Source organism: Rissa tridactyla, chromosome 1, assembly GCF_028500815.1.
Source record: "Rissa tridactyla isolate bRisTri1 chromosome 1, bRisTri1.patW.cur.20221130, whole genome shotgun sequence".
Classification (NCBI taxonomy): domain Eukaryota; kingdom Metazoa; phylum Chordata; class Aves; order Charadriiformes; family Laridae; genus Rissa; species Rissa tridactyla.
The window spans coordinates 49,183,815-49,198,692 of NC_071466.1; the positions used below are offsets into that span (position 1 = coordinate 49,183,815).

The 14,878-nt window shown below is 35.6% G+C and overlaps 1 protein-coding gene across 17 annotated transcripts in view; it reads right to left on the reverse strand.

The window, feature by feature from the left end:
* MYCBP2 (MYC binding protein 2) overlaps positions 1-14,878 on the reverse strand; it is a 200,961-nt gene that overhangs the window by 102,753 nt on the left and 83,330 nt on the right. For all 17 annotated transcript variants that reach the window (XM_054209207.1, XM_054209561.1, XM_054210085.1 and 14 more), the window contains 10 exons: positions 10,712-10,829; positions 9,990-10,194; positions 9,485-9,638; positions 6,896-7,068; positions 5,644-5,769; positions 5,418-5,545; positions 3,549-3,640; positions 2,383-2,517; positions 2,214-2,297; positions 864-960 (listed from right to left, as the gene is read on the reverse strand). In XM_054209207.1, the coding sequence (XP_054065182.1) occupies positions 864-960; positions 2,214-2,297; positions 2,383-2,517; positions 3,549-3,640; positions 5,418-5,545; positions 5,644-5,769; positions 6,896-7,068; positions 9,485-9,638; positions 9,990-10,194; positions 10,712-10,829 (1,312 nt within the window). The remainder of the gene's footprint in view (positions 1-863; positions 961-2,213; positions 2,298-2,382; positions 2,518-3,548; positions 3,641-5,417; positions 5,546-5,643; positions 5,770-6,895; positions 7,069-9,484; positions 9,639-9,989; positions 10,195-10,711; positions 10,830-14,878) is intronic.

Consider the following 14,878-nt stretch of genomic DNA (forward strand, 5'->3'; position numbering starts at 1 on the left):
GAAAGCAAGTTGGTTAGGAAAATTGGACTGCGAGTGTCTATATGGAGGCAATAACTTCAATGTAACTATCAGCTGAGAATACCAACAGTATATGTAATGCAGTATAAAATATAAACCAGGATGGAACTGAAAATAAAATAATTATTGCTTGTAACAGATAAGGAAGGGACTGTACTTCAAAAGCATGAAGACGGAATTGGCCTTATCCTGCATGATAATATTGCATTTCAACTTAACAGAGTATTCCTCAAAATGTGACTAACCTCCTTGTATGCGAAGAACTGCAGACTATCTTCTATTAATAGTTGCAGCTCCCTGAGTTCCCTGTGCCTATTAATATTCCTTACCTCAGCTTATCAAAGTTTAATTAAATGCTATCTGATCCTCAATGTATATTGGAATGTATCCGAGAGGAAGACGAATCTCACCAATGACTAATTAATGACAGTAATTTAAAAGCCATAGAAGAGAGCATATAGTAAAACTCCCTCAAAACTCTAAAAATCCTGCTAATATTAATTTACTAGCAGGGAGTAAGGTTTGTAAATTGAATACAACTAGTAATGAACTCAACCCCACACCCCCCAAAAAAACCCCCAAAACTAAGTAGCTCAACTTTGTAAAAAATACATTTCTAGGCTCTCATGCTCAGGTCAATACCAAGCTTAGCTTAGTTTCAAGTTTACGTCTGAAATCTTCAGAAAAAGCAAAAATAATACGATGTTCTATGTATCAATGTACCTAACTTCTGCTTGATAAAGTAGACAGAAAAAAATCGTTAGTTATTTCCACAGGTACTTCTTTCAGTTTTTTAAGTATGAATGAACTTGCAGAAAACACAGAAGATTCTTGATAATACTCACCACTGAGACAGTTCTGGCAAAAGATCTCTTTAAAATATGCACAGGTTCACTGGTTTGCTGTTTTCCTTTGGAGGCACTGCCATCACTTGTTGGCAGCCTGGAAGAACAATTTCAGAACTGACTTGAAATTTGCACTTTTTACTTTTAGCAGTTTTTACTGTTTGTATTGTTCAAGTGGAACAGAAGTGGAAGAAAAGTTTAAAGTAATTCTCCAAAAAAATGTTCGATTTCAGCATAACTTCCTTCAGTTCCTAATCCTGCTGGACCAGTAATCAAGTATCTTGAATTCTGTTCAACTGGCAGAACTGTGACAAGTAATAGTAAAGTCGAGATTTAATTGCATACGAGATTATTGTAAGTATTTACTGTATTTCTTCAGATGACATTTTTAAGACTAGAAATGTCTTAAAGAAGTCTAGTTTTGTCGAGGTAAAATATATGTGGAGAGAAAAAATACAGGCAGCACCTGTTACTGCAGCACCTTTCCTTTTGTGCCACTCGTGGCTCTTCAGCCACATCCCTCCTTCAGAGGCCTCAAGGCTTGTTTGTCTTTGGCTACAGCCAACTCTCCATAGAAATCACCCAAACGATTAATAGGTTACGCCAGGACTTTATGTGCATCCGTCAAAATGAAACCTTCCTCTGGAGAGACAGGGGTCTATGGACACAAAGCTTACCGGCAAGAGCGGGCTGTTCTGATAAGGGACTCTGAAAAGGACATGCTTAGAAAGGACACAGCAAGAGAACTGAGATGATTTCAGAATCAACATGGGGGCAGGGAGGAGTATATATATACATAAATTATAAAAATTAGGTCTTGTATGTATCTGAGGAAGTCTGAAAAATATATTAGCAATAAGTGAAAGAATTCTTGCTTTTAAAAAGACAGTTACATAACATTTGTCATGGGAATAATAAATTTATGGTAACTTACTCTAAAGCACAATTTGTTGTTTGGTTTTGTTTTGTTTTGTGGCCTTTTTCTCATTAAAATCACTTGCTTGATAGTATATTGCTCCTAAACTGAGGCCTACTAAATAGAATACTTCCCAACTAGCAAAAAAATTGAAGCACATTAGATGAAATCATGAGGCTCTACAGAACTAAATGAAAGTCTCAGAACATAATATATGAAGAATGACTGTGAGAAAAACTGCAAAGAAAGAAATGTTGGTATAATGGATTTATTACTTTTCTCAAAGACACTAAGCAATATGTTTTCCCTGAAATTTTCAGATACTGATTTCCTTAGCTCAATACAACATTTTCATGAAGCGTACGCTTACTTTAACAGGGCTTCTGTTTAAAAACATGCCAATAAATTGTTCAAAACAGAGGTCAAAATATTACCTGTATAGTAACTGCGGGATCTGCCCTGCATTAACATCTGTACCATTATTTGATTTCTTGGAACTTTTAAACTGAAATACAACACTGAAAGAGAAATAACCCAATTATTATTAAAGTAGTATTAGATCTCTTCTTTTGCCTTAAAAAAAAACAGACAAAAAAAATATACCCATCATCTGTAGTAATAGAGGCCTGTCCATGAGATCCACAATCACTGCTAGGTCCTGACACTCTCGCCCAGGCTACGTACCACCAGCCAGCTTGTAGAAGTACTGGTTCATCAAACATCATCGCGTACTTCTCTCTGGGAGAAATAAATTTTGGAAGAGATGTATGTGAATTAGTTTTTAGATTATTCTTTAACGAATTACACCCTGCTTACAAAAGAAAATGGAAAATTAATGGAATTAAGTTATTAATCAAGGATCTATTTATATTGAAAATTTAAAAATATTTCACTGAAAAATACTGTAGTAATTAAAAAAAAGAAATCTAATTCAGAAGGACCTACAAATGCTTAAGTCTAGCTTGATCTTGCATTTTGAAACAATTAGATACCAAATGCCAAACAGAGTAAGAAGAGATTAAATCAAATTAACACACACAAACCAAATTATATTTAATACTGCAAGTAAAATATTAATTATAAGGTACTGATTATATTTTTTTAATTAAATGTTAGAAAATTTTTGTAACTGGCAAGAGTTTACAAATAAATTCTTAGGAATTATACATGACTATTTAAGAAAGTAATAGAATATATATTTAGAGGTATTGTCACATTAGAATTAAACCCAAAAGAATTAGTCATGGATTATTTGAATGTTAAATTATTTCATAACAGGGAATGAAAAAGCAGTTAAAACATGGTTAACCACATCCATATGCACAAAATCTTTCAAGCAATAACTTCTTGTATTCTGATGAGCTGAAGCACAATAACCCTTCTTTCGGTTATGATAATTTCATATTGCAGTAAATTTAACGATGAGTTGTTTAATACAAATACCCATTTGCGCTAGACTGCATCCTTTTGATAGAAGTATTCAAAAGAGCTGATGCAACATTTTGTCTTGTCTTCTCATCACAGGAATATGGGATTTGACTTTGATTTATACAAGAGCAAGCGTTGAGATGACGATTCTTTTAAATTGGCTTGGTGAGGTATTTGGTGTTTTACTACTTTACTCAACTTTGTTTGAGTGTAAGTTTTACATCACTTGCTACTAACTTCTAATGATGTAGATCACCTCTGTTGATATTTAAAGTGATTTTAAAATGAGTAAGAAAAAAGTAAAAATAAAGATCAAGAAGTAGGTAAGGAAAACATCTTACCTAGCAGCACAGTCATATGCTAAGACATCCGTTTCAGCAAGAAGGTCTCCATCAGTCTCATGGTCTCCCCCATCTGGACCCAATTCAAACAACTGGTGGAGTAAGAAAAAAGGTAAAATTACATCTTAGCTGCTAAAAACCTAATAATACCACTTTTTCATGTCTGACATTCTGGAAACTGCCTACTACTATTCTTTCTCCTTCCCGAAAGTAATTGCTAGTTACTATCACTGACAGGTAAATTCCCATACGGAAGTCAGGATTTTGTTATATCATTAACTGTTAAAAAAATAGCAATCGAAACTGATCTCCCAGCCTTACGACCAGATATATTTTAAAGTGGAGAAATGCCCTAAATCTTGCGGGCAAGTCAAATGCAGAGCATCCAAAAAAGGCAAAGCTTGGGTGAAAGTGCAGGCTTTCTGTCACAGATTGAAATGCGCTGAAGATATACTTAACTTCTCCGGAAAGGGACAGTTTGAATGTTCAGCAGAGCTAGTCAATAGTGTCATAAACAGTTGGTGACTAGGACAAAAGATGATACCTTTCTCAAAAGAAATTGGGTTTCTTACTCATTCAAAAATAATTTCTACAGCTGGATGAGTTTGAAAGCGGACCACAATACATGTCTATGATTGCTCTTGCAAATATCTAGTTAATACACAGTTTATCAGTGGTAGGACTAGTGAATCTTATCTTGGCTATCATCTAATCCCAGACAACCAGAAACAAATTGAAAAAATAATACTAGAGTACTTTCATATGGTTCCTGCCTTTAATATTTAAACATTAGTCATGCTTTTTTTTTTTTTGTTAAGTTTCTTGGCTTTCCTTAATCATTTGCAATTCTCAGTCATTGTGTTAAACTGGAATAAAGTACAACTACTTATTTTTGGATCTCCTGTTGTCTTATACAAATGTTACTGCTAAGAATCTGCCATACATCTCCCTAAAACAAACCTTAATACCTAGTAATCTGAAAATAGTAGAAGAAAACTCAATAACCCACTAAATGACAAGTAACAACAATAAAATATTCTCAATATACACAGCGAATATAAATCTCAGACAGATATTATATCCTTCCTTTACAATCTCTTTTGGGGAGTTTCCAAAATCCTTATTAAATGCAGGAACAGAAGTTACTTATCAGAAATCAGAGCTCTTTTATCACGCTGTGTGTTTATGTGAGCTTTTTTTATGCAAAGCCAGGTTTGTATATTTATTTTCTCCAGCTCTAACCATCCTTACGCTTGGCACAAAGCAGAGTTAAGTACGCTTGGTGCCATTCACACTCAGTTGAAGAATCCCAGCTGAGAAGCTGTCCAGAAAGCAGTCTGAGTAAGAAGTGGTAGGGACAGTGGGAAGCAGTGGGAAGGACAGAAGGACAGTGGGAAGTGGTACTCAGCTGGTACCAAAGGAATTCTAGCTACTGATAAGCACTCTTTTTCTGTTTTTGAGAAACAGTACTGACATAGGATGTGATTCTAACTTGAAGCCCACGACACCAATTTTCTGCAGGTGGACCTCTGAGCTTTGTGTAAATAGATCACAGAGCCATTTGACCCATTACCACATCTGTTCAGGACACCTGTAAGATGGCATAGCATTTAGTGAAGGTAAGAATGGGCCAATTCTTGACAATAGTAATAGTAATAAGAATAGTAATTCTCAGATCTCTACTTCACCCACCTTACCTGCATGAGGTTCATTACTTCCCACTGAGAAGCCGCCTTCTAGTTCTACTACTAATGCTTTTAATATACAGTAAACTACTCAAGAGCTACAATTAATCACGGTTTTAGGTGGCATTTCTAAAGTTCTGATTTTGAGACATAATATTGTTTAAAACAAAACCAAAAAACTTACCTTTATTTTAGCAGTGTATTCACCCCTTCCTCCAAAAAGACCAAGACCACCTAACAAAATATCCGTATCAGCACAGAAACGGATAGCTTCTACTGAGTGGGCTGAATAACCCCAGCCTCCTCCATGACCTGCAGAAAAAAACCCCAACAAGTACAGTTCATCTATCTTAGCCTTTCATTCTGCAAGCCTGATTGGCTTGTGCTATAAAATTTTACTGTGTACGTACTTTCAAATCTGTTAACAACACTATAGTCTTCTTTAGAATAAACTTTCATTACTGCTTGAGTCTCCTCTTCTGTATTTGCTACACCCATTTTTAAGTCCTGCATAGCAGCCAAAGTATCAAGACAACCTAAAAGAAAGCAAAATCAAAAAGAACTCAAAATTTCTTACTGTTGATTATAATCAGTGAAATGGAAATGAATACTAGTTAACAAGATCAAAGCAACCTAATTGTTTTGTCCCTAAACCACACATATGCTACCAAATAACATTATGGTTTTGATTAGGTCTGGAGTCACTACTGTAGAATATCAAGGTTTGCTACCGAAGATCGATTTCATTAAATTTATTCATTTTCAGAATGACCAACAAATGTGATTAAATCTACCTGGCAACTTTTCCAATGGTAAATAAATTGCCAGCAACACTTTTCTTTTTTCCTTTTTACATTTCACATATTACCAAAAAAGAGTTGAAGTAGCAACCAGATTATGGGCAGATTTGAAAGCCTTCAAAAAAAGGCATTTTGTTTCATATACGTGGGTATCTAACGTGCCTTACTTTGACTCAGACACAAAAAAGTACTGTTCAAGTTAAAATTTATCACATCTCTAATACACAATGAAGGGAGCAGGACAATGAGCTGACCACTCATCACAATCAGTGAGCAAGCGAGCCAAAAGAACTTCCAAAGCTGTGCTTTGAAGCATTGGGTAGGTTGCATATGGCTAGTTTATACGTAAACACAGTGGGATTATTTTTTGTTTTGGTAGACTTTTTAGACTACAAAAGAAAGCCATATTACTCTTAGTGTCCCATTATACAAAACTGCAAAGAGTTAAATTCTTATTTTAGATATTGCATTTACCCTAAAATAAAAACAGCTTACTTAAGAGCACTTTTTTTCCTGTCTTTTGGAGACTCCAGGTTAACTTAACAGTACTAACTTTATTCTGCAGACTGTCCAAAAAGATCATCTAGAAAGATCTTGTATTTTATTATGCTGACCTCCAGTAGCAGGTTCCATCAGAACCCTAAAATCCTCTAGCATCATTAAGATGGCAGAAGATAACTATTTTGATTAAAATTAATGCATGTCAGCCAGATGATAAGTGTTAAGAGCAATGGTGAAAGATTACAAACTAAAATTTTAACTCAAAAAAGTCAGAAAGCTGTTAGATTACAATTCATTTATACATTAAGTAATGTTTCTTTATTTCGTCTAAACTTCTGACTCATCAACTATAAATGTATACCTAGAATGTGCAAAGCTGCATGAGATCTGGTGGTTAGAGCTTTGGAACCTGTTGGCAGAGCAAGTTCCGGACTCAAAATGCTACACCGGGATTGCATGTCTGGAGCTGAGGGAAGTCTGGAATCGGCAACTACGGCATTGTAACTCCACAGTTCCCTAGCATTTGGTCGAAACCTAGAGCAAGACAAAACAGAGTAAAAAAAACACCTTTCACCTACTAAAAAACCACAAAAATCTCACTGATAATTAAATTTTATAAGCTATTTTATATAAATTGTAGATCTGCTAGTACAAACTCTTAAAATTGAACATAATTACACCAAACACATATAAACTTCACATGCTAGCAAATGGAAAGACACAAAAACATTCTTACTGTACTTCAAGTCAAACAGTCATATTATGGGTTTACAAATTTCAGAAAATGTTGGACACTTTTCAAGGATAATAAATATTAAAATGGTATAATCTATTAAGAAGCATGAAGTAACTAGCAAAGTACTAGATATAATGGCAGATGTGCTCAGAAATGACAAAGATGCCAAGTGAAAGTAAAAGGGTTACTCACCTTCAAATAAGAATAAAAAGATCTTGAGAAATCCAACATATTTTGTTTGGGCTTTTTTAAATGGATAACATCACCTTATGAGTTTTTAAGGGATTATAGAAAAGGGCAGCATAAACAAGGGAATACAAAGACTTTTTACACTACAGATTAACATGGAGAAAAAGAAAATGAAAAAAATGAAGTCTTTGATATAACTATATAAAAGGAAGAAACAGTTAGAAGACATAGGCCTATGGGAGTGTTCTGAATAAGCACAAAAGGAACTTTCACTGTTCTAAAAATCCAAAGGGGGCTAAGATGGCCTAACTAACAGAGAAAGAAAGTTTTAACTAAAAATATTATAGGACACAATTATGTATTCAGGATTTCAATGAATCAGGAATGTGCAAGTTTATACACACACACAACATTATTTTAACTGCTTGAATTTCACTGCTACCTGAAAAAGTCACAAAGCTGTGAAGAAAATCTTTAAAATCTATGTAATCGGGAACGCTGTCTCTCTGTACAGATGAACTACCCCCTTCATTTAAATGGGCATGAATAAAAATACATAGGAATAATAATTAATATACCAAATATTTCACTACTAATAGGCATATTCTTTAACATGTCTCTCCTTTAGACTGTTTCAGTATTTTCAATTAAACAAGAATGGGATATAACAGAAATAAATTTGCACAGACTCCAAGAATCTATTCTTCAGTTAAGTATTTAAGCTCTAGATTTAGTTCTACAGTCCCCAAAATTTTGCAAGACAATAAAACACCTCAACCCATGTTTACCCATAATAATATCTTCAACATGTGACTTTGAACTTCCTCAAGCTGAATAACCATTTTAGTGTGCTACATCAAGTTGAGTGTCATCACCTTTTTGAAACTTGCTGCTTTCCCATGGCCATTGATAACTGCATTTTTCATAAATCGAGTCTTTCAGTATGTTTAATCATGCTGGTAATATCATGACTGAGAGCTTTAAGGGATGTAGGTACTACTCTTCCTTGTTTCAAATCTCAGCATGATTTAAGTAAGAAGTGGTACCTAGCTAATGAGATTCAAACAATCCTGGGGATGTGCATAAAGCAGAAGTACAGCCATCCAAGGAACTTCAGATGTCATAAACGAACATGCTTAACATTGAAGCATGCATGTTTGCTAAGAGGCTATTAAGTTCTTGAATCTCAATTTTGGATGAAGACATCCAAAGTAGGATGCAAGCAATCTATGGACACAATGATCTTTTAGCAATATGATCTTACATGATACTGTCTTTCCAAGGTGAATGCAGGACTAGCTGGTTCCCTGCTTTATTCTAACTGTAAGTGATTATTCTTGTTTTGTCTGAGTCTTCAAACAGTTTAAACATCATCCATCACTTGCATTCAGATGACAGTTCAAATTTCTCTCCCAAATCATTATAGAAGAATTGGATGTTGTGATTCTGTTTTGGAACAAGGGCTTATGATATACACCTGCTCAAAGACTCCACTGAAAGCAACCACCCCAAAGGCTGTGAAATAAGTACAACTGTAATTTGAATGTCTATGCCACCTAAATAAGTATCTTTATTTTGACCTCCCAAAATGTCAGAACTGAGAATACTATTTGTCCACCCCTTCTCCTATTTAAGTCTTAACCACTAATACCTGAGAGAAGGATGATGGTTGTGGAAGCCGGGTAAGGCAAGAAAATTATTCATTGAAACGTTAAGTAGATGGAGGAAAGCAAATGAAGAATAAAAGCAGTAAATAAATAGTATAGGTTAGAGTCCCCTGAATGTCATGAGACTGGAATGAGAATGATACAAAAATGAAAAGGAATCAAAAAAGTCTGGGCAAGAGAAGATGTTTGTTTTGGGTTTACCTGAAAAGATCATGAAATAGATGAAAAAAGTTCCAAGGAAGTCTAAACATTGTTTTTCATTTACTAAGGAAATGAGCGTAATCAAATCTCCAGCCTCCCAAAATATTTTGAACAGGATTTCCATACTATGACCTTAATAGCTATAATCCACACTTGCCTCCAAATAACATCATAGACAGGATCCAGACACACACCAGAACCTTGTAGGTCTTCCTGCTCAGAATCATTGAATGTTTTGCAACTGCCATCTACTTTGTTTATCAGAAGACACTTAAAAGGAGGAGGTTCTGATATTGAAGCTGGTACCAAACCTAGATCAGAGAGCAAAAAGAGCAGAAAACCATGAAGACTCCACTCATTACATGGCATTTTGCATGCATGAAGCATTAATGTAGTAGGGAAGAACAGATATACTGCTAGAGCGAAAAATAAACCATAGTTTTAAGTGCAAGAACAGTTTAGACTTTTACATTCCCTTTTTGGATAAAATTAACTTCTAAAGGAGCTAGGATCACCATGTGCAGTATAACTAGAAAGTCAAAATATTTTAATTTCCTCTATTCACATTTTTGACTTGTTGCTCCTCTATTGTTTGCATGACTGAAGCTATTTTTTCTCCAATACTTCTATAAGCACGTGAAATATTATAGAAGAGGTCTTGCCTATTATATGCCTGCTTGCAAATATCTCTGATGTAGCAAGCACATGAGAATTAATGAGAGCTTCATCGATCCGGAGAAAAGTCTGGTCTCCACTCGCTCCAATCCATGTTGCTTTGCGTCCATATTTAGAGCCTATATTAGGCATAGGTGCTGGTTTTGCATTCCAGTAGGGCATATCCAGAATTGGTCTACCAAGCTGACCTTTCTATAAAGAGAAAGCAAGAGTTACTAAATAACAGTAAGTCTCAAAGACGAACAAGTTCAGTAGTTTCAATATACAAAATCAGTAATCTGGAAGAGAGAGCTTGCCGCAAAATTACCTTCAAAAAGCAATGGCTACTTTAAGTGAAGCGTTACACATTTAAATACAAGGAACAAGTTATTGACAGATATTCTCCTCCCTATTCAGTTGGGTTTTTGAATGAACTTTTAATTTTTAAATGCAACTCCAACTCTCCATGATGGATAATCCATCTTATAAAATAACACAGTTTTAAACCACCACCTTCATTAAAATACAAAAACCACCAAGAATTCCTGGCATCACGCTTTTCTAACCACAACAATATCAGAAGGACACATTTTTAAACATAACAGACCCAAAAGACATGCAGAAGTCACTAGTAGTTCTGTAAGAGCAAGTATAAGCAGTTTTGAAAGGTATTTGAACAATACATTAACTACTAGCTTATTCCCATAAGTAAATGTTATTACTTCCTTACTGAGAAACTTCCAAATGTGAAAACCTGGCCATCCATTAAGAGAATAGCTGTATGGTTGCTCCCAGCAGTAACTTGTGTACTAGGACCTGGTAATGCTTGCACCAAGGTGGGACATCCCCTATATCAAAATAAATTAATTTTGTATCAATGCACGCTTACGCAACAGTTAACACGTACATCAGTATTATAAGGATTTCAATCACTGTGAAATGCATTCACTATATTCACGTGCTATATGGAATCTGAGTCAAGCAACATCTTACATATTAAATGAATAGAGGTTTGAAAGACTGTACCAGATAGTGAAGTTTATGCCCTCTTGTTACAGGGAACTAGATGAACTAACCTCTCTTCAGTTAAACTCATAAATTAGCGTAGAATAAAAATGGTTAATTTAATAGATAATTGTAAGATTACATTAACATTACTGCAGTTACACTAATAAATACATGCATATATATACATATGGATACAAAATACATTGCAATGAACTATAGTAGTAAAAAAAAATAAATGCTGAAGACACTGGTAAAGCACTTAAAAAACCTGTTTACATTATGAAGCAATCAAAGCCTTATGTGGTTGGTACCCTAGTACAATTACCAGAAGCAACATTGATATGGCCCTCCTGAGGTCACCGTCTACGGAATTATAAAAGCGAAGGTCTACCCACCTCCATGAACCTTCTAATGGAGAATAAGGCATTAAAAAACTGCTCTCCATCAAACTCACAGACTCAAGAAAGAACAAACCTCTCCAAACTGTTTCCCAGAAAGATCTTAAAGAATCTAATCCATGTGCCTCCCAAATACGAACAGGTATAAGAAAATAAATTTCCCACTCCAGTAAAAATGAAGGGGAAAGAAACCTAATAGGGTGATCAAGAAGCAAAGAAAGAAAACTTGAAGTGATAACTTAGAATAAAAATAGCAGAAAAGACAAAAAGAAAGAAGTACGAGATACTAAAACTAAAATTTTTATCTCAATCCCAAAGTGAACAGGAGCCTACATGAACTGTATCAGACTTTGAATCCCATAATGAATGTCTACCTAGACTTAAAATTTATTGTGAACTTAGAAAGACTGTGAATTAGAAGAACAAGATATTCCCAGATAACTCTATGTTGTGGAACTCTGACCCCAGAGAACAGCAGCACTATTTAAACTTATTTTAAACACGCACTTTCAAAAGTAGGTTAGGCTAAAATCAGAACAGGTTGTCTTATGCTGGAATAAAAAAAAAAAAAGTGTCAGCCCACAGTTTCCTAGCGATGGTTTAGCAACTGATGTGCAAAAAGTTGGATTATCTGCATGTTCTGATTTTGGCTGAATTGGAGGTAAAACAGAAGTTGAGAAAGTAGGAGAAAGGGGAGGCATCGTGTGTTCAGTAGGGAAAGGGTAGCTAAAAAGATATGAACATATGGAAATGTGGAACAGAGGAATGCAGCATGAAGATAGGTTGATGACCTGAAGGAGGGGAAACACAGGTACTACAGAAAGAAATTGCTCCTTCGTGGTGAATGTGGCTTCCAGTGGGTGATTCTAGTAGAGATGGAGAAACTGAAGGGCAGCATAAAATTTGGTAGAGGATACACAACATTTATGAATTTAGAATATTTTGTTGGTCTATAGGCACATGGGTTTGGACATCGGTAACATTATACACAGACGTACAGAGCAAAGATTAGCAGCAGCCATGATGAAACATTTTAAAAACAGAAGAAACATTACATTTCCCTCTCATTAACTTTAAGGAAGCTAAAAAGGCACTGAAGCAGAAACAAAAACATAGTTAAGAACTAATCCAAAAGCATTGCTGTTAAAGGGAAATACTTTTATTAATTTTTTTTTCTCTCCCTCAAAATTATGATAGCTGAAGGCACAGAATTACCAATCCTTGTAAAAAAAAAAAAAAAAAAAAGAGTGAATGTTTCATCTCTCTGATCCATAAAAGCAAAGCTATTATCACCAAAATTATTTATCTTTCTGTTTTCCCAACTGACTCTATCAGTAATGTTATTTGAATGCCGTGTATGATATTCCCTTGGCAGCAGCAGAGCAAAACTGGACAAGCAAGTGATGTAGAGCTATGTAATATGTTATTCTCTTAAATAGCTCTTTTATTAAGATCACCCAGCTTTTGGAGTGGCAACTACAGTGTATCAACTAAAGAACTCAACAGGAAAAAATCTTAAGACACTTAATGACATCAAAAAATAAAGTAAAATTACAGAAAAATAGTTTTCACTTCATAAAAGGAGGAGAGATTTGGAAAAATAAGCCAATTCAACTGATGTAAATGGAATTTAAAACTTGTGATACTATTCAGTATTTCCCAATCACTCTGAAACTCAACACAGAAAAGCTCATCACAGACACTTAAGAGTCTGAAAAACTCTTCAGACAAAGTTTTGATAACCAGGGTTTCTCCATTTGAATGGGAGAAAGCAAGTAGTATTCTTCTGGGATGCAGCTGAAGAACACATTGGTGTCAAATTCGCAGATTCTTTGGCTTCTGGACATGACACAGGTACAGGTACTTGACACAGGTCAATCACAAAAGACCAACCTCAAATATACGGAAAGTAACCTGAGATCACTTGGGAAAATGTAAGACTGCTCAATGAAAAGCGGCAGATATATACGCATCAGCTAATTCATGATCCTGCAGAAGGTCCAAATGTATTTTGTCTGTCCACGCCGAAACCCTCTTCCATCCTGAAGGGTAAAGCATTTCTGTAAGCAGATGTGGTCTCTGAAAACGCCTCCTGCATTAAGTGTTCGGACGATCGCTGTCCATGGTACCTATCCAGCCAACCTCTCGCTGCCAGGTCCCGTGAGATGTCACTCGGGGCAGCTGTCCGTGGTGCTGTACATTCAGGTTCACCATGGGCTGGTACTGTGCCGTGGGTAAAAGGAAACCAGGAGTAACTTCTGCAACTTCTGCCTCCAATGGCAGTCAGAGTGGGACAGTACGGAGTTAAAAAGAAAACGGAGATTTTTAGATTTTAGAGGTAACTGGAAGTTTGTTGAAAAGATGTAAATAAGACCTGCACTGCACCGCTGAAGTAAAATAATCAGACAATACACCTAGAAACACGATCCTATCAAACACACATCACGGAACAAGTTAGGGTTTTTTTTCTAAATATATTAATAGGATATAAACTCTATGCTTTGTCTTCAAATAGAAGATAGCTGACTGTCCACGGAATGTCTGCTCAGTTTTCTTCCATGTTATTGTTGAACCTTTGGAAGCAGAAATCACATCAGGATTGTCTTACTTCAGTTGTTCCATTTCTGGTGCTTGACTGCCAGATCAATGTGCTTGATAACACAGAGCTGAAGTCAACAGTTTGTATAAGAAATGCAGGTAAATTTTGAACAATAACAGAAAGATCTTGGAGTTGTAAGTCCCAGCTTGTTGAGAGAAGCATCAGCAACAAACAGGCCTTTGCTTACCTGAATACAAAACATGCTGTTTTTCACCAAGCCTAGATACAGCAAAGCATTTCTTGCTTCCATTGAGTTTATATCCACTAGCATCTAATTTGAGGAGAATGTAAGCAGAGACTGACAAATCCTTCATGCAGTGAATAGCTCATTAACATCTGCCACTGTGGATTTCACAACAGAAAGCCTATGCAGACTAGGTTAATGGCTCCAGCATACTGATATGAAAAAATGGCCTCCCAGGAACCAGATCACTTGCATTTTTAAGTGGTCCATCTGTGAATGGCTGAAGTCTTTGCTGGAGGAAAAAAAAAAATCACATTGCCTTGTGCATTTTGCTTGTTCCTCCACACCATTTCAGTTCTATTAGCGATTTATTGAGAATCACATCATCCTGTTCATCTGCTGTTTTGTTTGCTTGTGTGCATAAAAAACATAGTCTGAAGTCCTTCTAGAGTATGTAATATGCCTCATTCCTACTGAAGTAGAAGGAAGAATTTTTGGTGTTTACTACAGTCTGATAAGGGAGTACAGAATCCCCTTAATTAAGGGGAAAGACATGTCTGTACAGTTGTGCAGAATTCAAAAGTTAAGCACTTTCACAACTTTGAAAAATAAAGTCTCACTACTAAGTCTTTACACTGCAAGACAGAAGTCTTTGAAAGGGTAAGTAATCAATCACTGCCCAGGAACTTCCATCATTGCTTCATCTGA